This window comes from Notechis scutatus, chromosome 1, assembly GCF_049901735.1.
Source record: "Notechis scutatus isolate UNSWTSFEM ecotype Mainland chromosome 1, rNotScu1.2, whole genome shotgun sequence".
Classification (NCBI taxonomy): domain Eukaryota; kingdom Metazoa; phylum Chordata; class Lepidosauria; order Squamata; family Elapidae; genus Notechis; species Notechis scutatus.
Genome location: NC_142009.1, coordinates 187,529,605 through 187,556,879, shown reverse-complemented (window position 1 = coordinate 187,556,879; position 27,275 = coordinate 187,529,605). Strand labels below are relative to the sequence as shown.

At 47.4% G+C, this 27,275-nt stretch overlaps 2 protein-coding genes across 2 annotated transcripts; one reads left to right on the top strand and one right to left on the bottom strand.

Annotated features, from left to right (window-relative positions):
• Positions 1-1,683: 1,683 nt before the first annotated feature.
• EVX2 (even-skipped homeobox 2) lies at positions 1,684-6,888 on the bottom strand. Its single transcript, XM_026677750.2, is given in 4 exon segments — positions 1,684-2,477; positions 2,480-3,119; positions 4,826-5,076; positions 6,465-6,888. Coding segments are annotated over 4 exon segments (1,353 nt in total). The 3' UTR covers positions 1,684-2,439.
• A 10,376-nt stretch (positions 6,889-17,264) lies between these two features.
• On the top strand, positions 17,265-21,363 carry HOXD13 (homeobox D13). The gene is made up of 4 exons (XM_026677731.2): positions 17,265-17,311; positions 17,624-17,745; positions 18,746-19,594; positions 21,113-21,363. Exons 1-4 carry the CDS (start codon positions 17,265-17,267, stop codon positions 21,361-21,363), a joined length of 1,269 nt encoding a protein of 422 aa, XP_026533516.2.
• Positions 21,364-27,275: the final 5,912 nt, after the last annotated feature.

Here is a 27,275-nt window from a genome sequence, read left to right as displayed (position 1 = left end):
CATTGGACCTAACATAAAATTATTTTGTTTCTTTTTTAATCTTATTTACCAGCAAACCTATCAACCACTTCCAAGATATATAGATTTAATTCATCTATTTCTATTTTGGAAAATGTAAACATTATTGCCAAAATTGTTCTCTCTATATCCAATAAGGGGCATCATTACCAAACTATTTAGAGAATTGGGAAAAAAGTAAATGTTGATAAAATAATGCCACATTTTTTAAAATTAGTTAGCATTAAATTATATATTAATTTAAAAGTTAAATATAAAGTCAGTGGACAATAGCTGGTATTTTTCTTTTGATGCATAAGTAGTTCGACCTTGTTTCATTACAAAAAATATTTACTGTTTGAGGATTAGTTCCTTAATTCAATGTTCTCTGTATATCTCGTTAACATAATCAACACTTCTTTTCTTGCCACCTCTGTTGTTTTTAATCTTTCCTCTCCTATCTTCATACCAGCAATCTCTTGCTATATTTTGACTCCCCACCACCACTAATAAAAATAATAAAAATAAAATGCAGTTTTTGTTCACTGAACAAAACAGTACAGACTGGAAAATAATTTCCTGAATGTCCATTATCAAAATATGGGGCTAGAAAAAGAAAGAAGAAAAAAAAACCCCAACAAATCCAGTGTCTTAGAAATCGGCAAATTTCAGGATACTTATTTGAAATATATATAAATAAGGGGGGAAATGAATGGGCTGTGCTCACGCCTTACACATGGGGCCTAAATAAGCAATAGCTAGTTATGTGAGAGCTTCAACTCTTCAGAAAAAAAATTCTCATTATGTGAAGAGTAAAGTGACTCTGCCAGGAGCATTATGGAAATATCCAAGTTTGATTTAATGAGGCTCTTTCACATTGGTGGAATAGCAATGGAGAAAGTCTACCCTGGGGGCGGGGGGGGGGGGCGTCCAAGTTCCCAAAATGAAAATTGGCAATTGAGATGATCAGAACTGTAGCTTTCTTGTGCAAAAACAAAAAAAATAAAATCACTTCCAAGGTAACAGATCTAACGTTAAATAACCTACCGCCTTTGCACCAGGAACAATGTTTTATGTACCAAGTCTCTTATCCGTCTCTTCTAATGACTTCCCTTAGCGGGTTGTTAGTACTTGACAGCAGGTCTCCGTGCGGGGAAACTCCCCCCACCACTCTGCATTCAAAGGAGGGTCCATCAGAGAACATGATTGGCAATTTTCGTCATAATCTGCACATTATTAGCATCAAAATTGACACCGCAGTAACACCGGTGGTTTTTGAAGCGTCTCTCAAGTTCACGGAAAGTTGCTAGGAGTTAGCCAGAGTGCTGGGGAGGGAGAGGAGTGGGGGGATTTAAATAAAACAAGCATATTATTTTCCTCCGGGAAGGGGGGAACAGGGAAAGATTTTAACATTTAAAAAAAAAAGTTATGTAGAAGATCCGTTTTAGGATAGGATACATGCCAAGAAAGTTTCAAGTATTTTCCAGATAATGCAGAATAGGAGACTGGGAGGCAACATGCTGCACTTCCTGTTTTTCTAAACTACCCTGCCTTTCTTTTAACCAACCCATTCAAGGCCCCCCTCCACCCCCGTATGATTTAATTCAGGGAAGCGTTTTTTTTTTTGGAGGCCCGCTCAAGCGTCTTCAAAGGGGGGAAAAAATCAGAAAGGGCACTAAACACCGAGTTTTCCTTTCCCCTAAAACTCCTTGAACCGCAGGCATTTGTTAGCTTCACATCCTCCACCAAATTCCTATAAATTGATACTGCTGGTAGTTTGCTTCAGGACAAAAGAAAGAAAGAAAAGGGGGGGCGGGAGAGACGAAGGAACCAGGCTATAAATATGAAGCTCTCCAAAAACCAGGTTTTGGAGGAGGAAACAAATCAGGTAAACAAAACCAAAAAACAAAAGGCAGCTCAACGCCGAGAAAAAGGCCAAACAGTTCCCATTGCCATCAGCAGGGGGAGCAGAGCCAAGGCTCCCCAAAGACTCAAAAGAAAGTACCGTAAATGTCTGGAAGGCTTCGCTTCCCCTCTCCCTTTTTTAAAAAATTTTTTTTTAACTCTCTCCCCCTTTTCTACACACAGACGGTCCTTCCAACTGAGAGAGAGGAGGGAGAGGGAGGAGGAGGAGGAAGGCTTATAGTTTTTGGTCTACGGGGCCCAAACCCATCTATTAAAACTTTTGCAACAGCAGCAGCCACAGCAGTTCCTCTCCTTTTTTTTTTTTTGGGGGGATTCCGTATTAAACCGGAGCCGTCCTAAGCCAGCATCGTTAAGCACAGCACTAGAAAATAAACCGCTTTTCTGTGTTTAGAGCTCCGGCCATATGGGCTTCGCTTCCCTTCCCACCTTGTCCCCCAAACGGTTCGCTCCAGCCCCGGGCTACCCCGGCTCCATCTGCGCCCTTGGGAGGCCGCCGGGGGTGGGGGTGGTGGCTGGTTATCTGGTCAAGGGAGCTTCCTCCCGCTGGTCCGGGAAGGGACGGCGGTCTTGCTGAGCACGGCCGCCGAGTAAGGCAGGAAGCTGCTCTCCGAGCGCTGCGAAGCGGCCGCCGCTGCTCCCGCCGCGCTGCAGGGGAAATCCGAGCTGGAGGAGCGCGAGCCCAGAGCGGCCGCCGCCGCCGCCGCCGCCGCTGATTGGCTGCTGTGGCAACTGAGGCAGGAGCAAGGGGCGGAGCCGGTGGGAGGAGCCGAGGAGGCGGCCGCCGCCGCTGCCGCCGCTGCCGCCGCCGCCGCTGCGGATGCCGCCGCGCTGCTGTTGAGCCCCGCGGCGGCGGCGGCGGCGGGCGACTGGTAGAGGCCCGGGTGCCTGAAGCTGCACAGCAGCTCCGGCCGGGAATACGGGTGCGAGAGGGCTCGGAAAGTGTCCAGCGGGCGGATGGAGGTGGCGAAGGGCGAAGCGGCCGCTCCGGAGGCCGCCGCCGCCGCCGCTGCCGCCGCCGTCACCCCGACGTGCGGGTAGTAGTGGAGGGGCACGTGGGAATGGAAAGGGTAAGGCAGGCTCCCCGTGGCTGCCGCGTGGGTCATCATGTAGGTGTAGAAGCTGGGGTCCGCCGGGTGGGGCCAGGACATGGCCAGCCTCTGCCGCTTGTCCTTCATGCGCCGGTTCTGGAACCACACCTGGGGAGGAGGAAGGGGGAGGCGGGGAGTGAGTCAGAAAGGCGGGAGAGAGCCCGAGCAACGGCCGCCTCGGCTTCCTCCCCTCCTCGCTTTTCTCTTTTGAACAGGGATTAGATTTCCCCGTTCTCAGTTTATAAACAACCCAAAGCCCGAACACACGAAACAGCCTTTTCTCCTCCTCCTCCTTCTCTTTTCCCCACGACAACAACCCTGTGAGGTGGGCTGGGCTGAGAGAAGAGGGACTGGTCCAAGGTCACCCAGACCTGGGCTTTTGTGTCTAAGCCGGGACTAGAACTCACAGCCTCCTGGTTTCTAGGTCCCTATCTTAATTAACCACTACGGCCGTTTCCTAGTTGGCCAAGAGGAACCCTGCCACCGATTCGCAGGCGGAATTCCGGTTCTGCTTAAAATCGCTTCGCGGAGGCCGTTTTTCGTCAGCTAACGCTTACCCAAGATCGAACAGAAGCTGCCTGCGTTGTAATCCTGGACAAATCAACTCGAAATCCTTCTCTAACATTCTGGCTTCTTTGATTTTAATTCAGGCTAGAAGTACATCAGTGTCTCTTTGCGAAAAAGCATTTTGTATTTTATCTGAACAATCACTGCCAGTGTTCTCAAAAATCCACCTTAAAAGTTTATCAGAAATTCTAGTTTTGTTTTATTCTGAACTGGCCGTTCAATTCAATCCAATTAATCCAATTAATTACTATTAATTCAGCTTAGTTTCTGTCCATGATAAATAAGCATATACAAAACTGAAATTATCACCCAGTGCCAAATTTTCAGAAGGTGAAAACTGCTATAAGACTAAGTTTCCGCTGAATTTATAAAATAACCACCATAATAAAAGGGATTCGAGGTGGGGAATGCTTTCTAATATATTTTTCACTGTCATTTTATCTCAGTCCCCTTTGCAATTATTATTTAGGAAATGATTCACATAATGCCTTCTTGAAGAGTTAGGCTGAAGGCACAATTCCGGGTTTTCAGGTTAAAAAGCACAAAGATACGTTTAATACAAGACTATTAATGCTGCTCTCTTTTTTAATCTGTTTTTATTTGTAGTGCCAATCTACATTTTTTGAAAAAGTTACAGGAGGCCTCATGGCTTAGCATCCTCTTTCTCTTAAAGGGAAGAGAAAATTCCTATAGAGAAAAATAACAAAAATACACCAATGGGAAAAAATAAAATGTGTATATTCAGTTCTAGAGTGACTTGGTTAATTATCCGATCCCTTTCCCCGCTTCTTTTATTTTTATTATTGATATTTCATTCACTCCGTCTTTGCTTTTATCTCTTTATTTTCTTTCTTTCTGTGTGTGTATATGTAGCTACAAATATGAAAAGGAATAACGTAAAGCGAAGAAAATAAAATACGAAAATATATCCCATGGAAAGAGGAAGTTCTTAAAATAGCAAAGCAATCAGCTTTCCTTTTATTTATCTGCTTCCTTTTTACATTGATCAGAATTCTTTCCTCCTTTCTGAGGAAGCCAGCGCTGGAGAGGACATTTTTCAGTCTCAGGGCAGCCCCGCTGAAACAGGATTACAGCCTAGGGAGCTACATACACACACACACACACACACACACACACACACGGAAGTGACAACCCAAACCCTCAAATCGAGTCCCGAGCCGCCAGCCAGCCACCCTCCCCGCCCGGCCCGGCCTGCCTCTCCTGAGTCCCTCTTTCTCGGCAAATACCTTTATGGTGGTCTCGGGGAGATTGAGCGCCGCGGCCAGCTCACACCGTCTAGGCCGGGAAACATAGTTCTCGCGGTAGAATTCCTTTTCCAACCGGGCGATTTGCTCCCGGGTGAAAGCGGTGCGGTATCTCCTCACTTGATCGGCCCCGGAGCTGGAAGTGCTCAGGCTGCTTCCGCTGTGCAAGTTGCCCAGTGTGGATCCTGAGGAAGAGTTGGTGGTGCTGGGAGTCGAACTGTTCTCCGAATAGCCTTCCAGGAAAAAAAAAGTGACAAAAGAAAGACGTTGCTTTATTGTCCCGGAGTCGCGCTGCCTGGACGATTTCAGCCCTTGCAATCCACACTCCCCCCAATAATTAATGTCGGGGAAAACAAATTGACGGCGTGAATAGAATCAATAGAAAGTTTCTCCTTTTATCTGTTGTTTGAAGTTAAATGAGAAGTCATCAAGAAAGTTAAACATCCTTTAAAAATAAAAACAATCTATTGATAAAAAGATTCCACGCTGCCTAAAATAATATATTCGATGGGGAAAGTTAGAGGTGTCTTTTGTAAGGTGCCTACAGCTAATCTTTTCTGCGGCCCATCGCTGGGGATTTTTTTCCCCCTTACTTTTTCGTTCACTTTTTTTTCCAGAGATATACAAAAGAAAGATAAATGGAAAGGCTTGCCCAGTTCGGATGGCAAACGAACGCCCTATTAAAAATGTGTTTCCTAAAAGTTCCCACAGTCCCACAGCCTCTGATGATTCTAATTGCGCAACTTGAGTCCGATTGAATGTGTTCTTCCCTGCTTTAAAAATAAGTTTTTGGATGAGTTTGTGGCATTATGATGCATTATTCCTAGTCAAAGTTAAAAGTGCTAAGTAGGTCGCACAGGAGGGAGGGAGAAGGCAAAAAGTAGGTATAGAAAAGAGCAATTAAAATTAAATTCAATTAAAGCCCAGAATAGAAAATCAGGCATATGTGGAGATAATTTACTTAAAGGATCCCGCTAGCTACGCTCTAAATAAACGGAGCTACATCCATTATACCTACAGGATCTAATTGCGATCTTGGAGTTGATCGGTATACACACTCCTTTCTAAACACACTTCATCAAAATCCAGCAAAAAGCATTTGTTTACAACTGCGAAATCGGGGAAGAGGGTTAAACATAGCCTACAAATAAGTGACTCTCGGATTTCTGGGTCAGCCGTGTAAATCCCGTAGCCGATCTCCTCGGATGTGGGGATCTGCTGTGTAATAGGTACACATGCATTTTCACTCCTGTCGTGCACAGCACTGACACAGAGAATCCAGAGTATAAATGCCACTCGAGAGTCGCTTAGTGCGGACAGTGGGTGCAACCACAGAACTCCATAACCTTTTCCTTCAGATTCCTTAAGAGTGCTTGGGAGGCACTCGTGTGTGTTCCTAGCACCTTCAGTTGGTCTCCAAATTAATACCCTCGTATTTTACGGGATTTCTTCTCCAACTGGGGAAAGGAAATAAGTAAAAGAAGAACATAGGATAAGGGTTCGATCCTGCTGGGCTTGGATTCCACCCTCCACCCCCTCACCCCACCCCACCCCCTCAATCCTTGCCCCGCTAAAATCCGGCTTCGGGGGTGGGATGGGGAGCGCGAGAGAGGAGAGTTACCTTTGTTATTGCTTTCCTTCAGGGAGGAGGCCAGGCTGGTGGGCGAGCGGAGCGCGGAGCAGCCTACCTCCACGTCGCTGTTCATGTCTACCTCTGCCGCCACTTCTGAGTAATGGCTCATTTTCTTCCGGCTTTCGGTGGGAGGCAGGTCTGCAGCTCCGGCGCTTTCGCTGTTCTGGTGCTGAAGGCTGAATAAAGCGTCGATCTCGAATTTGCCTTTGGCGGCGGGGTGATCCCCGATGGAGCTGTGCACAGAAGCGGAAGTTAGTCTCGGGCTGAGCCGGCCGCCGTGGGGCGAGTTTTCCAGGGCCTCCAGGACCGCGTTCCCAGCCGCCTCGGTCAGGTTCGCCAGCCTTTTGCCAGCCGTGGGGCTGTGCAGCCCCCTTTCCATCAAAATCATCTCTTTTCTTATTCTTTCCATCATCTCAGCTCCCCCCACACTGGGAAAAAAAAATATTGGATGAGAGAACGTATGCAGGCGTGCGTGCCTGAATGTCCGTGGTTGTAGGTGTGATGTATATAAATATATGGTTGGTCCTTCTAATAATCAGCTCACGGCAACAAGGGCCTATTCGCTTTCAGGTCAGGAAAATATCTCTATTTTTTTTAAGGAGGCACAAAACGAAGAAGAAGAAGAAGAAGAAGAGAAAGGGGAGCGAGATGTAAACGCTAAGGGAATGACTGGTCAAAATGACCTATACATCCTTTCTAGCCCCGAAATGTCATTCATCACAGGAAAGGAGGGCTCGTCATTAAGGTACGAATGACGCTGGTCGAATAATCATTTATTGTAACAGGTTTATAAGCAAATAAATACAAGATCCTGTCAGCGGATAATGAAGGCGGCTTCAGAGCAGACAAATAGATCCACCAAGGGAGGCGGAAAGACCAGGACTGGAGAGGAGGAGGAGGAGGAGGAGAGGAGGAGGAGGAGGCGGAGGAGGAGGGGGCGGCGGCGGCGGCAGAGAGGAGTCCTCGTCCGGCGCTCGATCAGATCCTGCACGGGATGCTGAGATTTGGCCTCTGGGGTGAAATTGGCAGCCTGATTAATAAACGAACTGAGCAACATTTCCCCCTTCATTTAGGTGAATCATTATGCCCTGATTCCAGCCCCCCCTTTTCGCCCCCACCCCATTTGCTTTTGTGCACGAGAGAGAGAGAGAGAGAGAGAGAGACCGAGAGCTTGTGTGCGTGTGAACGCGCCCGCGTGAGTGTGTGCCTCGCTTTCTTTTTCTTTTCTTTTTTTAGCTCCTAAAGGCGCCGCTTCTTTTTCGTTCGTTTTTTTTCCCCTCTCTCCGTCCAACAGCAACGCCGGATAAACGGCGGAAACAGATTGTGTGATTCCTGAGAAAGGGGTTTGGGGGACAGCCAAGGGAGAAGAAAACCTGCCCGAGGGAAGAGGGAGGCGGAGACCGTTTGACACACACACCCCACCCATCTCCCTGCTAGCTTTTGACCCGCTTCGCTGGTGTCCTTAAAAACCAAAAACGGGTTTTCCTGGAAGAAACCCACTCGCCCTGGCCGCCGGCCACGAAACCGCCCCATCTTCAGCCTTCCACACGTTCTCGGCAAATGCTTACCTATCAGACCGGGCGCATCAGGCGCAACCCCCAGCCGGGGAACGGCTCCGTTCTGCGTCATCTCAGCGGGTTCCCTACATTTCCTTAGCGCGCCCCACAGACCCCCCTTTCCGCCCCCCCTTCCAAAGTTTTTTTTTTTCTGACAGAGGATGGGTCTACCCTTTAACGACGGAAGTCTGCTTAAAGTGTTTCCTTCGCCTTGGGCACAACATCCTTTCACTGAAGGAAGGGGAGGGGGCAACGCGCCTTCAAAACACGATTTAAATCGGCGGAGAAGTGTGTGGGCTTGTTTGAATGTAGGTGAAGCAAGGAAGGGAGCTTTCATTCATTCACTCCTTTCTCCCCCCTGCCTAGATCTCGCTTCAATCTCTCTCCGCCCTTTTCAATCGAAACGGTGTTTATACTTGCTTAAAATATCAATTTCTTGTCTTTGGTGAAGGCCTCGATTCCCAAGTCTCAACGGGGCAGGCAAAGAAGGCGACACGCCCAGGGATCTCCTCCTCTCTTTCAGCCCCCCCCCCACTCCTCCCTCAGCCAAACGGCAAGTTACCTGAACCTCAGATTGCTCGTCTGTTTCCCTTTCCCGGTTCTCACGTGCTCTCTCTCCTCTTTCAAATTCCGCCGAAGAAGCAGCGCCGAAAGGGGACGGAGAATGGGGGGAGGGGGGAGAGAGAGAGAGAGAGAGAGAGAGAGAGAGAGAGTTTAAGCGCCACTAATATTGTCATTAATAACCCTGGAGCGCTTCTTAGGGGGCCACACGGACATGGCCAGCCGGGCCAACCCAGGGTGGCCTGTTTTGTACTTTCTCCTGGCTGCTGAGCGCCCCGGATTGATCGCGCGCGACTCTTCTACACCCCCAACCCCTTTCCCCTGCGTTTGACTTCCAAAGAGATTAAGTCCCGCTGCTGATTTCAGAACGAGTATATACAGTTGGCAGATCCCGGGCTTAAAGCGAGCCTTTTTTTTTTTTGTCCATCCACCGGAAAGATTTCGCCTGGAGAGAGTTGATCGGCGTGTGGCTTAAAACTAGCAGGGTGCGAGTGCCGCTGCTTCGGACGCCAATGCGCACTTCGGCCTTCTTTCCTTTCCTTTCTTTTCCTTTCCAGGGAGTGGGTCAAAAAAAAAAATCGGCCTGTGTGACTTAGGTGGGATGCTACCCGGTGAATCTGGGCATAGACCATCTGGTTTGGGAGGAAAGGTGGCATCTGAGTTCTGAGCCGAACTTCATTGAACTGGAAAGAAACCCCCAAAGCCCCTGAATTCTTTGGAAGAATTCGTTCCTCTGCATGCCAAAAATACAAATTAAAACAGCTGAGTTAGTTAATGCCTCGCAATCTTAATACTTCCGCAGACTAATAAGAACAGACGCATTGCTGCATACTGTTAAGTAGCTCGGAAGAATCCAAGCGAGCCTGCGGATTATTATTTTTCTCCCCCCCCCCCAAGGAAAGGGGGTTTTGGGGTTTCACCTTTAAGGTTTCCAAAGGGCGAATAGGCCTAAAACCCGATTCCTCCTTTCATTAAGGGGCGTCCTGAGTTGAACTTCGTAGCAATAGCAGCCGAAGGCTGGACTCAGTTGAAACCGGAAGGGCTGGGAAAGGGCAACAAGCTGGAAACAGAAGCCTCTCCGGTTGTCTGAAACGCCCTTGCACAAACGGGCTTCCCTAGTACTGTATTGTGGATCGTTGCTTGGGTTAAAATTGCGCTCCTATCCTTTTGCTTCCCTACCCTTCCTCTAGGAAACGATTAATACACACCAACACAGAATATATCCAGGAAAATACATATACACACACAGCCACGGAGAATGAACCAGCTAGTGGACAAAGTCCTCTTTCCGAGCCTTGATTAAGGGAGCAAAAAAAAAAAAAGCAACCTCAGCTGCTTTTTCCATTTTGCTTTTGCATTTCCTGGCGGGACAGCTCGAAAATTTGAACCCTGCACTTCCCGGCTGTCTCGTTTTCTCTGTGGAAGTCGATGCTGGTTGAATCCGTGGCAACTCGGCGAAACGGAGCGGGTTTTTTAAAAAAAACTCCTGAATCCCCCACGAGGCCTCGTGACACCCGCAAAGCCCACGCAGAGTAGGGTGGGGGGAATTCCTGCAAGAAGCAACTATTAACCCGCATCCCACCCCATCCCGATACAAACGATCGAAGTAAAAGGCCGATAGAAGGGAATAACATATAGGAAGCCGTTCCGGGGCCCGGGAGCACCTGGGCGAGTTTCGGCGCAGACTGCAGCTTGGGCAACCTCTCCTCAAAATAGGAAAGGATATATCAGCGGGCGCTTTTTTCTTTTTTTGGGGTGGCCTTTGGCGCCCCCTTCTGTTTTCCGGAAGGCTTTGAACCGGGCAGGAGTTTATGTCTTGTTTCTTTTCTAATCCCAGTTTACGGCCTTTCCCTGACCGCATCTTCTGAACATTTGCAGCTAGAGACGCGCGTTTAGAAAGCGCCTTTTGCTCCCAGATCAGCATCCAGAAGACCCCGTTGTTACCGCCGGCTTTCTTTTTAGAAAAACTTCGCAACAGAAGAAGGGGGGGGGATTAGGTGCTCTGACGTTTCTCCTTTTCCACCAAACTTGGCAACTTTAAAATTTGTGGACTTCAACTCCCAGAATTCCTCAACTCCTAAGGAATTCTGGGAATTGAAGTCCACGAGTCTTGAACTTGCCAAGTTTGGGGGAGTCCCTGATCCCCTAAACTAATAAGAACTGTTTATTTCAGAAACAGTTCTTACTGCGTTGTAAAAGGTGACTCACACACAAAGACACTATTTATTACTTGGCCATTCGGGAGCACATTCGCAAGAGGAAATCTTAGTGGACCAAATGTAGAAATGATACTTTTCTTCTTGTTTTCTTCTCCGTCTTGTTGAAAGGAATTGCACCTAGGTGGCTGAATTTTCTATTCCCCCGTCCCTTCAAGGATTGGTGCTTCCCCTCCCACCGCGGGGGTGGTGGGTTTTCTAGGGGACCATCCCCTCTGACACCACCGAAGCGGCTGCCCTGTTTGTCCTTTTCTTGGCCACCGCCTTACGCACCTCCGCTGAAATGGAAGGCGTGTTTCCAGCGGATCTAAATCTCCCACCAGCTCTTTGAAACTCAGAGGGCTCCTAGGCAGAAGGTTGAGCAAATATTTGCTTCCCAGCTTTACGGCGGGGTTCTTTGAGGTGAACTGCGGAGCACTTCTGCTAAGACAGGTAATAAACAATGGCGTCCTCCTCTCCTGAGCTCCCTGAAGAAGCTCGTCCTAACGTCCTGGCGGTGTTTACATCTGTCTAGACCCCTCGAGTGCCAGACGTTACATTGGGATGAACTTGGTTTCACCGCGGGTGTCAGGCAGAACAAGAAGGGTCAAAAGAAGGGTCAACTCGCTCCTGTTGCTCTCTCTGGGTTGGGAGGAGGCCTGGGGAGTGCTCCCTCCCTTCCTCCCTCCCCCACCCCCCCTCTCTCTCTCTCTCTCTCTCACACACACACACACACACACACACACACGGGGGAAAATCCACTCTCCTTTTGCCCTGATGAGCGGTATCCTCATCTTTTGCCATAACAACATCCATTAGATTTACTGTTTGGTTGGTTGCTGTTTTTTATAAGCAGTGTATTCAAAGAGAGAACCAAGCAAGCAAGCAAACAATAATTCCAGAAAGTTGGTGACAAGAGTTATTTGAACTTCTAACAAAGTTTAGTTTAATCATTTGATGTACTTGTGTTGATGTAATTCTTTAATAGCCGTAAACATGATAAGGCCATCTAACTTTGTAGTTGTTTAGAGAAAACAATACTGTGTATACATACATGCATTCATACACATACACTGTATTATTTTAATCAGTCATCATCAACAAGGGTCATCCTAATAAGCATATTATTTTATCCTGTTCTCTCTCTCCCTCCCTCCCTCTCTCTTTCTCCCCACCCACTTCATGTATTTGGGGGGGGAAGCTGTACTTTCTAAGTCCAAACAATCCAACATAAAACAATCCTGTTTTTTCTAACAGGCCACTTTTAAGTAAATTCCCCAGACAATTGCACAGATTTTGAGATGAAATTCAAGGGGATCTTGTTTCTTGTTTTGGCTTCTTTCTTTAGGGATTCACACCATGTTAAGATTGCTGGCTTGTTTACCTTTCCTGTCCTGCTTTTTCCTAAAGAAGAGCAGGGACACGTGGTTTTATTGACCCACTGAGAACTCTTCCCCCTCTCCCACCCTCCCCCTCCCCATTCTCTTCCATCCCCCTCCCCCCACTCCCTGAATTAGAATAATTTTAATTTAGATATTCGAAGGCTTCAGGTCTCTCGCTGCCATCCCAGGCCAGAGTCCGGCAGAATCTATTTATTTGATTTCTATAGCTGCCCATTTTTTTTTAACAAAAATGAACCTAGCATATATATCAGCCTCCTGGATTTCCACAGGAAAACCTGTAGGGCCACCTAGTGGTAAAGCCTGGACATTGAGCGTTGATTAGACTCGATAGAAGGCATCCCCCTTCAAAGAGACATTCATTCCCCAGTCCTAGAGCAGCCATGGATGGCTTTCCCACCAACGAGGGAGAAATGGTTGAACTCACATCAGAGGTGGTATTCAGCTAGTTCTGACCAGTGCCGGAGAACCGGTAGCAGAAATTTTGAGTAGTTCAGAGAACTGGCAAATGCCACCTCTGACTGGACCCGCCAACCCCATCTATTCTCTGCCTCCCGAGTCCCAGCTGATCAGCTGGGTCTTCCTTTGTTGCCCTACACAGGAGAACGGAGCTGGAAAGCAGGTTAGTGGGGTGGGGAGGGAATGGGGATTTTACAGTATCCTTCCCCTGCCACGCCCACCAAGCCACACCCACAGAATCGGTAGTTTAAAATTTGGAAATCCCCACTAACTCACATACACCTCATTCATAATGTTGAGCTGTCTCAAGCCTCAAAGAATACAGTGGGTTTTTAACTTATTGCCATTCTTAATTTAATAAGGTACTTGAAAACTCACATGTAACTTGCATCTGTATAACCAACCTAACTTTTATTTTCTATGTATTTATTTGTTTTATACAGCTGCCTATCTCACCTATATATGTATGTGGCTTAAAATAAAACAAACACACAAAAAAACAAAATATAAAACAGGAAATAAAAACCCATAGCAGCCAGGTACCATTTCATCTAACACCCTTGCAAGCAGGGGCTGGATTCTAATTTCCCCACCCTTCATCCCCCACCTACCTTCCTGCCATCCCAGTTTAAATTCTACATTGGTTTAGGCAGCTCACAAAAGCTTAGTGGCAGTTGGGAAAGTCAATTAAAAATCTTCCAGATTCTTAATATTTTGTCCCACTAAAAATATACAATCAGAAAACATTTGGGTCAATGGGAAATTCAGAGGCAGGAGGGCTTTGGAGTCATCTAACATGAAATCTAAAATACCAGTTCGCTAAATAAGCTTTGCTACATGGCTTAAATCAGTAAACATTGTTAGCATGATGGTGTTTGAGGTGTCCTGATAAGGTTATAATGGTACACCTCTTTGGAAGTAACCTGCTCCAAAATAGGTATCTCTGCTGTTTCCTCAGATTTCTTCTATTTCAGGGGGAAATTGCATAGGATCCACCTGAATCAAAATCCAGCACAGTAAAAGAGGCTGAAACAAATAATATTTGGATACCTCATTTGGATGGATAAGCACAAGACCAATTCTCAAATAAAATAAAAAATACCTTATTTTACATTATTTAATAAAATACTGTGTGGCTAAAATGCCTTTCCAGGGATAGACACTGAAGTCTTCATATTTAAACCGCTCCAGCAATGTTTAAGTTAAGCATTTTTTGTCCTCTGCTGAATTCAACAGAAGTCACCAAGTCAATTAATTGTCATGTATAAGCAGAGGGAATCTTGAAAGGGAGTAAAATATTTTGTGAAGAACTTGGACTGCTCTGCCTGGTCAGGTTTCATTCTGGATCTGACAACTCCTTCCTCCTGACCTCAGTCTATTGGCATGAGGTCTCATGAAATTCTCTCTGATTTAACTCAGTGGAATGACTTCAAATGGACAAGCGGTGGATTATACACTGTATCTCACTCTGCAAATGTTACTACTTTGCCACACAATCAACAGACACAGCGACCCATTAATGGCACAAGAAGCCAGAAGTGAAGCAGATCTACAACCTAAATCACAGTGGGCTCCTGGAGACTTCCCTGTGAGGAAGGACAAAGTCTGAACTTTAAAAAAATGAGGAAGAAGAGGAAGAAGAAAATGAACCAGAAAGATGGGGGAGAAAAGAAGAGGAGGAGTATTGGGTTTTTTATTTTTCTTATAAGTATCTATCTCATGTATTCAAAACTATATTTATTCTTATACCTGTATCTTGTAAGCGATTGACAAATCAAATAAATACTAAAAAAATAGGAGGAGGAGGAGGAGGAGGAGGAAAGAAGACGGAGAAAGGGGGAGTGGAGGGGGAGGAAGAGGAGGGTGATCAAAGAATATGTAGATTAGCAAAATAAGTAGGATTACCTATTTGTGCAGCTATTGCTAATATTTTAAAAACCTTCAGTATCTTCAAGCAATCTCATTCAATACGACATTGGGGACCAACCACTGAAAATAAATGAAGTTTTTTTGACTTTCCCAAAGAAAAGTCAGCCATGCCAGTTAGGCAATTGAAGTGATAATCTGGCCAGAGTTTTAAAGGATACCACTGGCAACTATTTGAAAACACCTTGGCATAAAGGCAATACTTTGAACCTTAGTCTTTGCATCTTAAGATGTGGTTAAAAGAGATTTAGAGGCTTGGGAAAGGTTTAAAAACTAAAACAGCTTTTGATTTTGGAAATGGACTTTTCAGGCTATTAAGTTAACATATTGACACTTGTCTATTTGTCTAAGTGCCAAGGAGAAAGAAAAAGTTCCACAAGGGCGGAGTTGGGAGCAAAAAAGGTGCTATTTCAAAGTGGGCAATCAGGTTGGGCAGGTTGGGCTTGGCAAATCCTTGTTTTATGTCCCTCTCTCCTCCCCTTGTTTGTTGAAATTCATAGGGCAGGGTGAACTCCCCTATTCCATAACGGCAGCTTGTGATGCTGTCCAGAAAACATGGCTCATCTGGAATAAAATCAGAGCCACAAATGGAGAAAGTGGCTTAGAGTGACTCTTTGGCCTTGCTAGCACGTGATTTTTATTCTCCAGTGCTGAGAGCATGCAGCAGTTTTCTGTTTATATGACTTTGGAAGGTCATATAATTCAGTACAAAAGAGATACTCCCTACATAATGAATTGTTTCTGAGCATATTGGATGCAACCTTTGGATTTGGGAATAAATTGATTATTCCCTGATTAGGAACTGCATGGGAAGACTGCCAGAAATAAGTGGGGCTTTGACTGCAGCTCTTAGCTTAGTTCACCCTTCCCACTGACCTTTTGCCACCAAAGAAGGAAATGCTTCAGGAATCCTTTTACCCCGTAGACACAAATGCAATTCAACTTGACTGTCCCAAAGCTGGGAACTTACTTTCCATTCTGAGATTTACTTTATGTCAAAACTATTTCCAAATGAGGAATATAGCTAAAATCTGTATAATAAAGGGCAACGGAAACGGTGGGATACAGCTGAGTTGAAACACACACACACACCCAAAGATTGAACACCCTTCCTAATTACTTTCTGTCCCACAAGCCCACAAATAAATCTGAGCTAGATTTAAAGAGGAGGGAAAGCAAAGATCTTGATCAAATCGAATAACTTTATTACAAGCCACCAGGCCAGAAAACCCGGACATAAAAATGTAAAAGTCACTGAATATACAATAGGTGCACAGGATATATAGATATATAAAAGGTGCGGGGGATAAATGTGGGGTAATGATGTGATAAATTTAACATAAACTACAAGTAAGTAGGGTCTTAGTTGGTTTTGCTATATTGGCTTCAAGGGTGAATGAGGAGCAAATTATAGAAAGTTAAAATAAACACTCCGGACTAACAATGGTGAATTTCTGTGTGTGGTTGTGTATGCCTCTGGCTGCTGTGCTTTTCCTCACTTCTGTAAAACCACCCAAGGTCACTAGGAAGGCTACCCATGTAAGCCCAAAGATGAGTTTTATCCCACAGAAAGGTGTTTACTGCTTTTCTGACTACTCTGGGTCTCTTGGAGCCGGTTGCTTTGTTCCGCAGCACCGCTCTTGGATTTAGGAGCAAACCAAAGATTCATTTGTTGGCTAACTTTATCCCGCTTTATCACAGATTTAATTTGCCTGCTTTATTAGAGTAGTACTTCCATCAAGGGGAGGAAAAATAGCCTTTCCCATTGCAGAGATGCTAAGGGATTTAAAAGGCACTTTAGCCGATAGTATGTTTTTTAAAAAACCTAGCTTCACGGGCATGGTCGACCCTTCCTCCTTTTCTTCTCTACCCAACATATGAACAATTCAGTGCACTGTCATATAAGGCAAACATCCTTGCCCCAGCTTTATAGTATTCTTCAGGCCCAAAGTCCACCGCAAGCTAGAGCCTTCCAGCATGCAATGGACTACGATTCCTAGCAATCCCAATTTTGATGGCATTTTAATTAGTCGCGCCTGAGGAGAACCAGCTAGCCAAAGGCTGCTGTGAGATCTGTGCTAGAACCTTGTTCTGGCGGCTTCGTGAAAAGTCCCCTTCCAAAGGTTGGAGATCCCGGGCAAGCCAGAAAGACTTGCGGGGAGTGGAAAAAAAATCTGGAGTTCAAGTGGGCAGATCAACCCTTGGCTGTTCGAAGTCATTCGCGTGGCCAGAAGAAGCCAGAAGAAGCCAGAAGATGAGAGTTAGTTGGGAAAGTCCTTTCCATGAAAAATCGCATGCAACAGGAGTTCTCTTTAGTTGGAGGAATTTTTGCTTCGTTTTCACGTAAACGGCGTTTCGTTGACTTTTGGTGTCTCCTTAAATTTCCATGTTTATGCCCCAAAGGAAGACGACCAGGCTCTTCGGAATTTTACTTTACTTTACTGGAGGGGGGTGGTGGGAGAAAGTGGCATGTATACCTCAGCTCTTTCGGCGTATAGAAACGGATGGAGGAGTTCGGGGGTGTCTATTCTGGGCGCCCCGATTCAGTCAGCGAGTGCACCGGTAATATTATTACAGGCACACACAGATCACCTTTTTTCCTCCTCTCGCCTCGCACGTGCCTAGCCAAGATCTTAATCCTTACTGGGGCTGGCAGCAGTCGAAGAAAACAACCAGGGAAACCGATCCGACATGGGGGCGGAGGAAATAGTTCAAAAACTAAACGAAGTACTTCGAGAGTGAGCCGGGCACGTCAATGTGTCGAGTCGGAGAAAGGCCAACTCAAAAGGATTGCCGCAGCCGCCGCACTTGGAAAATAAGAATAATTCTGCAGGTTGCCCAGGGACTGGTTTGGGTTCGGAGAGCAGAGATCAGAAGGCTCCGAGAGTAAGCGAACAATTCCCGGGAGCGAAAGTGTAATGCAATGGCCAAGACCGTTTCCCCCTCCTGCCCTGCTACGCCCCGTTTCTTAACAGGGTTGCTTTTTTTTTTTTTTTTTTTAAACTAACAGGGGATCACACGAATCAGCTAAAACATTCTGCTCCTTTCAGACCAATTCTGGAGACCTCCTGCTCCTGCTCCCGCCCAAGGCTAAAGGTTAATGCCAGCGGAGGGGAGGCGTGGAAGGCGAAGGAGCAGCCGCTCGAGAGCACGGGCCTAAAGACGGAGGCCTGTGGATTCTGGGTCTGTCCCTTTCTCTTGGCGAACTATTGGAAATCTACGTCGCTCCCAAATCTTGGTGAAAAAGCGTGAACAGGCAGGATCCGTGTGTGTGTGAGAGAGGCGGGGGAGGGAGAGGGAGAGCGCGTACATATATGTAAAAGAGAGAAAGCATGTACATGTATGTAAATATATCTACGTGTAGAGATACATCTTCGTGTTTCCGTTTTTAATTACCTCCTGTTTCCTTTCCTTTCCTTTCCTTTCCTTTCCTTTCCTTTCCTTTCCTCCTTTCCTTGCCTTTCCTCCTTTCCTTTCTTCCTTTCCTCCTTTCCTTTCCTTTCCTCCTTTCCTTTCCTTTCCTCCTTTCTTTTCCTTTCCTCCTTTCCTTTCCTTTCCTCCTTTCTTTTCCTTTCCTTTCCTTTCCTCCTTTCCTTTCCTCCTTTCCTCCTTTCCTCCTTTCCTTTTTTTCTTTTCTTTTCTTTTCCTTTTCCTTCCTTTCCTTTCCTTTCCTCCTTTCCTTTCCCCCTTTCCTTTCCTCCTTTCCTCCTTTCCTTTCCTCCTTTCCTTTCTTTTCTTTTCTTTTCTTTTCTTTTCCTTTCCTTCCTTTCCTTTCCTTTCCTTTCCTTTCCTTTCCTCCTTTCCTTTCCTCCTTTCCCCCCTTTCCTTTCCTTTCCTTTCCTCTCCTTCCCTACTTTCCTTGCCTTGAGAGAACTCAAGCGAAGTCCCAAACGAAGTTGGAAGAGGGAGGGGAGGGGAGGGAGAGCAGGGAACTCCGGCCCAGCTCCCACCCACCCCTACCCCCGCCCGCCCCGCAGACCGAGACACGTGCACCGCCTGGCCAATGAGGCCCCGGGCGAGCTCCTTGGACGGCCGGCTGCGCTGCTGCCCCCCTCCCAGTGTGGCCTTGGGTTTTTATAAACCATCCCGGGCGCTTGGGAGAGGGAGGCCGCCGCTCTGCATCCCGTCCCGACTCGCACGCCATGAGCGCCTGCAGGCCTTCTTCCCCTGAGGGCCAAGCCGGGGAGGAAAAGGACCAGCAGCAGCAACAGCAGCAGCAGCAGCGGCGGCGGCGGCGACGGAGGCAGCTGGAGCGCGGCTGCTTGGCGCGGGAAGCCTGAGCCGAGCCGCGGCCGCCCGGGAGATGGACGCGCTGCGCGGAGAGCCCGGGGCAGGCGGCGGGGGCTGCTCGCAGAGCCGCACCTTCCTCTCCCCTCCCATCTTCGGGTCGTCGCCGCCGGGTTCGACGAGATCGGGCTTCGCCTACGAGCGCTCGGGCCCGGGGAGCGCGGCGCGCTCCACGCCACCCTCTTCCTCTGAGACGCCGTCCTCGTCTAAGGACTGCACCGCCGGACTGCCTATTGCGGCCGGGCCGGCGGCGGCGGCGGCACCTCCCTCGGCCACGACGGCCGCCGCTGCCCTGGGCTATCCTCCAGGTTACCCTCCCTTTGGCCACGGCTACTACAGCTGCCGCCTGGGGCACGGCGTGGGGCTCCAGCAGAACGCCGCGCTGAAAGCGGCCCCGCACACCGCCTTCCCGGTGGAGAAGTACATGGACGTGGCCGGCCTCGGGGCCGCCACCCCGACCTCGGGCGTCGGCAGCGACGCTTCCTCGCGAGCCAAGGAGGTCTCCTTCTACCAGAGCTATGCGGCCACCGGCCCTTACCAGCACGTGGCCCCCGGCTACCTGGACGTGGTCTCTAGTTTTGGACCGGCGGCCCCTTCGGGGGAACCCCGGCACGAGACCTACATCTCCATGGAGGGCTACCAGTCCTGGACTTTGGCTAACAGCTGGAACGGACAGGTATACTGCTCCAAGGAACAGGCCCCGGGCTCCCACTTCTGGAAGTCTTCCTTCCCAGGTAGGCGCGCCCAGGCAGCCGGGAAGAAGTTTTGGGGCTCCCGGTAAAAAAAGGTCAAGGCCGGAGCGTTCAAAACCTGGAGGCGGTAGGGTTGCAGGCTTGGCCGCCGATTTGAGAAGCGCAGGCCTTCGCTTGGTGTCTGGTAGCTTCCTGATACTGTGGAATGGTAGTCAGAGGTCTGAAGGGCTTCGGGTGAGAAAAGGCTGTCTTGCGCTTAGGAAGGAAGGAAGGAGGGAGAGAGGGAGGGAAGGAAAGAAAGAAGGAAAGAGGGAAGGAAGGGAGGAAGGAAGGAGGGAGGGAGTGAGGGAAGGAAGGAGGGAGGGAAGGAGGGAGGGAAGGAAAGGAAGAAGGAAAGAGGAAAGGAAGGAAGGAGGGAGGGAAGGAAAGAAAGAAGGAAAGAGGAAAGGAAGGAAGGAAGGAAGGAAGGAAGGTTGTGTGTATCGGCTGCCGAGTCCAGCTGCCAGTGAGGTTGCTTTTACTATTCAGTTCCCACGTAGAACTTTAAAGCCAGGCGCTACCTTATTCCCCATCGAGTTCAGCGCAGAAGGCCCAAGAAGCAATGGCTGCCTGCCCGAAATCTGCAAAGACTCTCTGTTCCCTCGAGCTGACGGGAATGTTCGGCCAGGCCCAAAGCAGAGACTCCAGCCAGGTCCCGTATAGTCCGTTCCCGCGAACGATTGTGGCGTCAGAGCGTTCCTAAATTACAGCGAAATAATCGCACGAGGGGATAAATTAACTAAGAAGGAACTGAGTTATTCCTCCTTCCAGAGCTAGATCCACTGCAGTTCGGGTAGTTATTTAAACTTAGGTCTGGAGTAGGACTAGAGCGCTGTGGACCGATCCTGCACAGACGTCCTCTGAAGTTGCCTTCACCTTCTATGGAGATTCTCAGTCATCCAGGTCATTTCCAAAGCACTTGGAAAAAGTGCTTTTTCAAAAGGCAACTGGACTTGGTTGTTCTTTTCTTCAAGTCGCTTCGCTTCTCATCCAAGACGAAGAGGAGAAGCCAAACCTGGAGGAATAGCGAAACGTCTTCAAGGAAAACCAAAACCAAGTCCAGTTGCCTTTTGAAAAAGCACTTTTGGATTACCTTAAACTTATTCCCCTGGATTTATTCCTGGGGTGAGGAAGTGGGGGGGGCGAGGATGCCCCCCAGTCTCTGCAGCTGTTCTTTCCCAACCAAATCAGTTGTGAACGTGTGGAGGAAGAAAGAGGGAAGAAGGGGAATTCTTAAAGGAGGTGATTCTTAAAACTAGAAAAGGTTGGTGATGGCCTTCGGGAATCTGCGGTTTTATGTGGTTTTATGCGGTGGGTTGGGGCGGCTGCACAGAAATTGTCGGCCCAGAGCACGCCAGGCACCTATTGGGGGACGCCTTTTCTGAGACCTCCAAGAGGAAGAGGAGAAGACAGCCAAAGTTCTCTCTTACTCTTCCTTTTGGGGCACCCTGGGTTCTTGGCTCTGACCCGGGAGGAAAATGTCCCCTTTCCTACTCACTTGTTGCCCTTCTTCTCCGGCAGGGGAAGTTGCACTAAACCAGCCAGACCTGTGCGTATACCGGCGTGGGCGGAAGAAGCGAGTGCCTTACACCAAGCTGCAGCTGAAGGAGCTGGAGAGCGAATACGCCCTGAATAAATTCATTAACAAGGATAAGCGGAGGCGCATATCGGCAGCCACCAATCTCTCCGAAAGGCAGGTCACCATCTGGTTCCAGAACCGCAGAGTCAAAGACAAGAAAATCGTCTCCAAAATGAAGGACACCGTTACTTGATCCGAGGCTAAAGAGGGAGGTTGGGAGCACCCTCCCGTTTCAAAAGGACTCTTGGAAAGACTTGAAATATATTTAATGTCTCCTTGTCCTGAGGGGCAGATTTTGGGAAAGCGCTTTTGATCATGTTTGCAACTTCTTGGATTGTAATGGGATGCTGCAAGTTTTAATGGTCTGGTTTTAATTCCTTAAGTTTTTCTCCATTGCTGTACTTTGTTAGGGTTTCTTCTTCTGGTTTTTTTTTTTTCTTGTCTCTCTCTTCCCCCCCTCCCCCCACATACTAAAAGGCAGTGTAGGTAGTGAGTCTACAGTCACACACTTTTCAATGGCTAAGAACATTCAGGTGCTAACATGAGCTGTTAGGATTGTGTGAGAGAGGTGGGTGAGACCTTGCCTGTATTCTTCCCTCTGGTCCACCACCCCAATTTAATAATGGTCAGGGTAAAACAACTCCGGTCCTGCTTCTCTGAGATGCCATGGCTTAAATCCATGAAGCCCCCTACCCCCATTTGCGACCCATCTCATACTTGTAATGGAGTGTACTTCAAGGGGATCTTGGCCCTGACAGCAACTTTGTCCAACCCTGGTCCTTCTGAGATTCGTTCTACCACCCCCCCCACCCCCCCAAAGGTTTAAAGCCAATTGTGCCTATATGTTTAGCTATATAAAGGTGTGTATAAATCAATGTGTATTTTAATATAAAATATTGTATGCCCTGTTATTCTTCATCACAATCACAGTTGCCTTCATTCACCTTTCTGGGCCCTGGGGGAGAAAAAAAATATATTGTCCAAAAGGTTGAACGCCACTGATAGCTTTTGTTACTAAGTGAAACGGGTGTTAGTGAAAGAAGCAATAAATGCTAAACAGCGACAAGAGACTTGATCAACTGGTCTTAAGAGTTGGTGTTTTATTTCACTTGCCTACCTTCTCAGAACATGCTCTTTATTGAGTTAGACAGAAACTTCTGTTCCAGGTGGAAATGGAAATTCTTTGCCTGGATTCAAACCTTCTTCAATAACAAAAAAAAATAGGACAGCGTCTTGCACTGCAGTTCCGTGCTCACAAGGCCCTTAACTAAAAGGGTGCCATCTTGGAGCTTCTTAATTCCTTAATGGAGGTGCATATAGCATACTCTCTGCCCCCGGCAGTGGCTATCCATTTTCCTGGAAGGAATGGGAAAGCTCATTCTATGTTTGTTGGTTTGTTTAATTGATACAACACCCCCCATCTCGCTAGCAAAGTTCAATGGAGGGCTTTGACCTGTTGACAGATGCCAAGAGCGGAAAATCTTGTGGCTGCTATGCCAGTGAGATTGCAAGATTCGAGATGCCCTGAAGATGAGCAGCCACTGATCCTGCTCGAGAAGAAAACATTCAGGGCAGCCAAAACCTGACCCTTTGGGTTCCCTCTGGCCTTAACCTACCAAAACAGGGGCACAAGTGCGCAAGTATGGACTCTACTAGTCCCAAAAAAAAAAAATTGCCTTTCTCCTAATTACTCCTCATACCAATATTTCGGTACTATTTGACACATAAAAACTGATTTCATTGCTGTTTTCCTTCCTTTTCTTTTCATCCCCCTGACAACATAGTAACTTCTTAACAAGCTTTCCCTCAGACATCAAAGCTTAGCGGGAAAGCAACATACAAAGTTAGGGTGGTAACTGAAAACGCTCCCCCCCCCCTCCCACCCTGCTTACAGAAGTTGATCCCTCTTTCAATCCTTCACACAGTTTGCTCAGAGTAAGGACAAATGATATTCAAAGGCGCTTGCTTCCTTCTGAGAAAATGGCATTAGTCATTCTCAGACAAGATGGGCGGCATATAAATTTAATAATAAATAAAACAAAACATTGTCTCTTTTTCTCAGTCCAACCCTCTTTGCAGGGCTGTTACTGTGGGTGAAATAGGAAGGGGTATTAGGTACCCGTTAGTCACCTTGAGTTATCTATAAAAATAATAAAAGCAAGATAAAAATAAATAAAAATGATCTCTGCTCAAATGCTCAAAACTCAAACATGGTTTGTAAAGCTGGGGGGTGGCAACTCCTCCAGCACTTTAAATTTAAAGCCAGTTGGAAGAAGTGAGCGCTAAAGAGATGATGTTTTCACCTCTCCTTTAAATAAACATTGAGCTGAGTCCAGCCATTGGGTTTCAACTCCTTGTTCTTAGCACGGCGGGTTTACAATGGTGTTGGAGGTTGTTTGTCAATGTGAGAATCTGCCCAATGTTTTCTCCTGTGGTCTTCCCAATCTTCATCTTTAGAAAGCGGAGGAGCGATCTGTCCTAATAGATCATGGATTCGCTTTTCAGCCTTTCTTCAGCTCTGCTCTTCCCTGGATTAAAATATTTCTCCTTCAGTTTAAAAACACAGCCGTTTAAAAAGTTAGGTTCCTGAACAGCCTTTGGGGGCCATAGAGAAGAATAAAAACAAAAATCGCTAGTTGTTATTTGTAGTTGTACAAATAAAGTCAGAGAGAGGTGAATTTAATAGAGCGATTTAAAACATAACAAGAGGAGGAGGGAAGAATGAATAAAGGATGATTATAATAGAGCACGTTTTATTATCCCTCTCTTCTATTCCTATTAAGGCGTATAATAAATATTACGATCACAGAAAATAAAATAATGTATTTCAGGGATTCAGCTGAGATTCATTAGGAGCTTTCTTTCAAGTCTTATTTTGGTTGGATCAACTCCATACCAGCAGTAAGAATTAATGTGTGGATAAATATCGGGGAAAGTAAGTAGCTGTACAATTATGGTTTCGTTTCTCCTGGCTACCCAGGCTTCACGGCCTTCTGAAATATATTATAATATGGTCCTTTTTATACAGCCCAGAACGGTGACTTTTCACAGCAGCTTTCTAATTTTTCTTCTAAACACAGAACTCTCACTCTATCTCCCCCTCCCTCTCTCTCCCTCCCTCTCTCTCTCTCTTTGTGTGTAGGTGTGTCTCACACACCTACACACACAATGGCAGTCACACCCGATTTTACCTTCTCTCTCTCTCTCTTTCTTCCACTTTGGTTAGCTCTGACCACGATTATGTAGAACGAAGCATCGCTGGGTCTTACTTTCACTTTGCAGAATAGTCCCCTTGACTCTTTTTTTTTGTTTTCCTCCTGTAGAGGAGGGAGGGACGCCCCAAAGACTCACTGAAACGGTGAATTGCAAGTTATTTCCAGGAGGCTAGGACAGACATCCTTGCAAAGGTTCCCAAGAAACTGAGAGCGCTTCAAACGGCAGCCCAGCTTCTCCCGCAGCCGCCCTTCTCTTTCCGGAGAAAAGGGACGAAAGCGGGAAGAGCCAGAGGAGCAAGGCGGCTGAAGCTGCGGGGAAGAAAGGAAAGGCCGCTCCGCCAGTTGCCTTGGCTGCCTTATTCCCCCCGACAATTCCTGGTATAAAATCCAACGGGGACGTCAGCCGGAAGAGCAAATGGCACAGCTACGGGAACCTCATACATACACACACACACACACACACACACACACCTTTCCTCCCATTGTTTGATTCTTCAAAACAACCGGTCGAGGTCGAAATTATCTCGAGAAGTCCCGCGTTTTGTGAAGCATCTCACGGCCCTCTCCCCCGCCACCGCCCTAAAAATAGCCGTTCGCTTGCGAAGCCGCGTATTTCCGGCAATGAGTGATTGTGGACAATCCCCGAGATTCAGTAAGACAAAGGCCACGTCGTGATTAGAGGACCAGGGTCTGTGGGAGAGCAATGAATGGAATCCTAGTGCCATCTGCTGGACAAACCGCGGTATAGCTCACTTGGAAACGAGGAGGAATCCTCCCCCCCCGCCGCCGCCCTCGCTCCAGAAAGGGACTCTCAATGGATCTTTCTGTTCTAATGGAAAGAATCGGCCAAACCCAGTGACAGGGAACAAGAAGCTGGGAAGGTCTTCCTTGTCTGGAAAGTTGAAATTTGCCTTCCTTGGCAGGCCTGTCGCGGGGGAAAAAGAAATCACTGGAAAGAAAAGAGCCGCTCAGTACCAAACCTCTACTGGAAATCAAGCCAACCGAGGTGGCCGTATAAAATTCTTCTATTCATCCGTATGGACTTTTGGAGTATGTGACACGCGCCACTGAATGCCTTGAGGCTTTGTTCGGAGCAGATAGGACCACAGTTGAGATGACGACGTAGCGACCAGCCACCGGAGTTTTCCTGAAAAGAGGAGCAGCAGCAGCGCGCCTGGGGGGGTTTCAGAAGCGTGAAGGCGTCGATGAAAGGTGGCGGCGGTCGTTTTACGCGCGTGTGCGTGTGTTGTCAGAAAGAGGAAAGGAGGGACAGCGAGTTTGTGGGCACCTGCAGAGGAGAACAGAACAAATGAGCACGTACACATTTATCGCACCTAAAAAAAGCACGTGATTACACGCATATGCAACTGGGAGGAAAGGGGGAAAAATAATTCCAAGCCCCCCCTTTTTTTTTCTTAATTTACACACAAGCACACGCAAAAAAAAATACAGTCTTTTCCACTCGACTTATTTGCAAAGCAAGTCGCATTCTCAACAACAAAACATTCTCCCCTCCCTCCATTCCCTCCCAGACTAACCGAAGGCTTTTTGGCTGCCGGAGTCCCCTACCCTCCGAAAAGACTCACAAAGAAGGTTTCTGTTTTGCATCTCTCCCTCCCTCCCTCCCTCCCTCCCTCTGTCTCTCTGTCTCTCTCTCTCTCTCTGCCACCAAAAAGCTGGAGGACCTTCCTCTGAGGAAATCGCCCTGGCCACATTCCCACGCGCTGAGATTCCCGGCCTTCTGATCTTAAAAAACAATGGCCGTGAAATTGACTTGATAAACGATTTGAAGTACGGAGCTGCTGTCGCCGCTGCTGAAATGAAATTGCTCCCTGACGGAACTTCTGCGATTGGCAGATACGGGAGGATCCCGTTTCCTCGATAAGTTTTCTTTTAAAGCGGTTAGGACGCAGGGCCCTTATTTATTTACCTGGTTATCTCTCTTTCTCCTACAGGCCCTCTACTACTTTATGTTGGGGGCGATGAGAAGAAGAACGTCAGTGAAAATTGTGACCGCGTGGGGTTTCCGATTCCTTGTTGCTGGAGGAAAGGATCTGAATATGTTGACCTCTTTACAGACCTGCTCGGAGCTTCTCATTGGCAAAAGGTAAAGTCCCTGGCTGGGTTTAGGCCTTTAAGTTGCTTTGTGGCAATCCCAGGGGTTTTCGCCATACAGTTTATTTTTCATTGCTTTTTTCGGGCTCCTCGGCAGTTTTTCGGGAATTAGGAGTGCCCGAGGGAGAGAAATCACCCGGGGCCTCTTCAAAAGAGTCGGCCACATTTTGGCTCTGGATAAGCAAAGGCAGAGCTCAGCTTCGCTGAAGCATTTTTGAAGTCCTAACTGGTCAAGGAGAGCCCTGCACACTGTCCCACTGATATTTCTCGTGAGTGTAACTAAGAATGGTACAAAAATGCTTTTCTTTTGGCAATCCGCCCCCCAATAGCGTAGCAACCCAGAGAAATAAATGTGGATGAAAAGAAAGAATTAGGATTTGTCGGTCTTGATTGGCCTTTAATGCCGAAAGTCTGCAGGTGGACTGAAGGACCCACCGGATTCTGCCCAGGCGACCTGCGTGTCCTTGCGGGTCTCCCTTCCCTGGAGGGAGATCAGGAGGTGGCTTGGCTGTAAGTTGTCATTGTTAGACTGGGGCAGTGCGGGCTGCGCCTAATTTAAACTCTCACTGCGGGAAGCTTTTTTCTTTCCCTGCCAAAAAAAAAAAAATGTCTATGAGAGCTGTCATCAGAAAGGCTGATCCTTCTGACCCCCCCCAATCCCTCTTTGTTCAGCTGGGAAGTTCATACCGCTTCCACCCAGCACTCCTCCCTCCGGCTAAGAAGGAAGCTGCCGTGGGAGAGGTCCGTGGGATATCCTCCAAAAAAAAAAAAAAAA

Bases quoted from the DNA above. Each gene is read 5' to 3' on its own strand.
- HOXD13 (XM_026677731.2), top strand. From the start codon at position 17,265: ATGGGGGCGGAGGAAATAGTTCAAAAACTAAACGAAGTACTTCGAGA. The intron at 17,312-17,623 runs GTGAGCCGGGCA...TGCTCCTTTCAG, and splicing joins CTAAACGAAGTACTTCGAGA to ACCAATTCTGGAGACCTCCT. The intron at 17,746-18,745 runs GTGGATTCTGGG...TCTTCCCCTGAG, and splicing joins GGGCCTAAAGACGGAGGCCT to GGCCAAGCCGGGGAGGAAAA.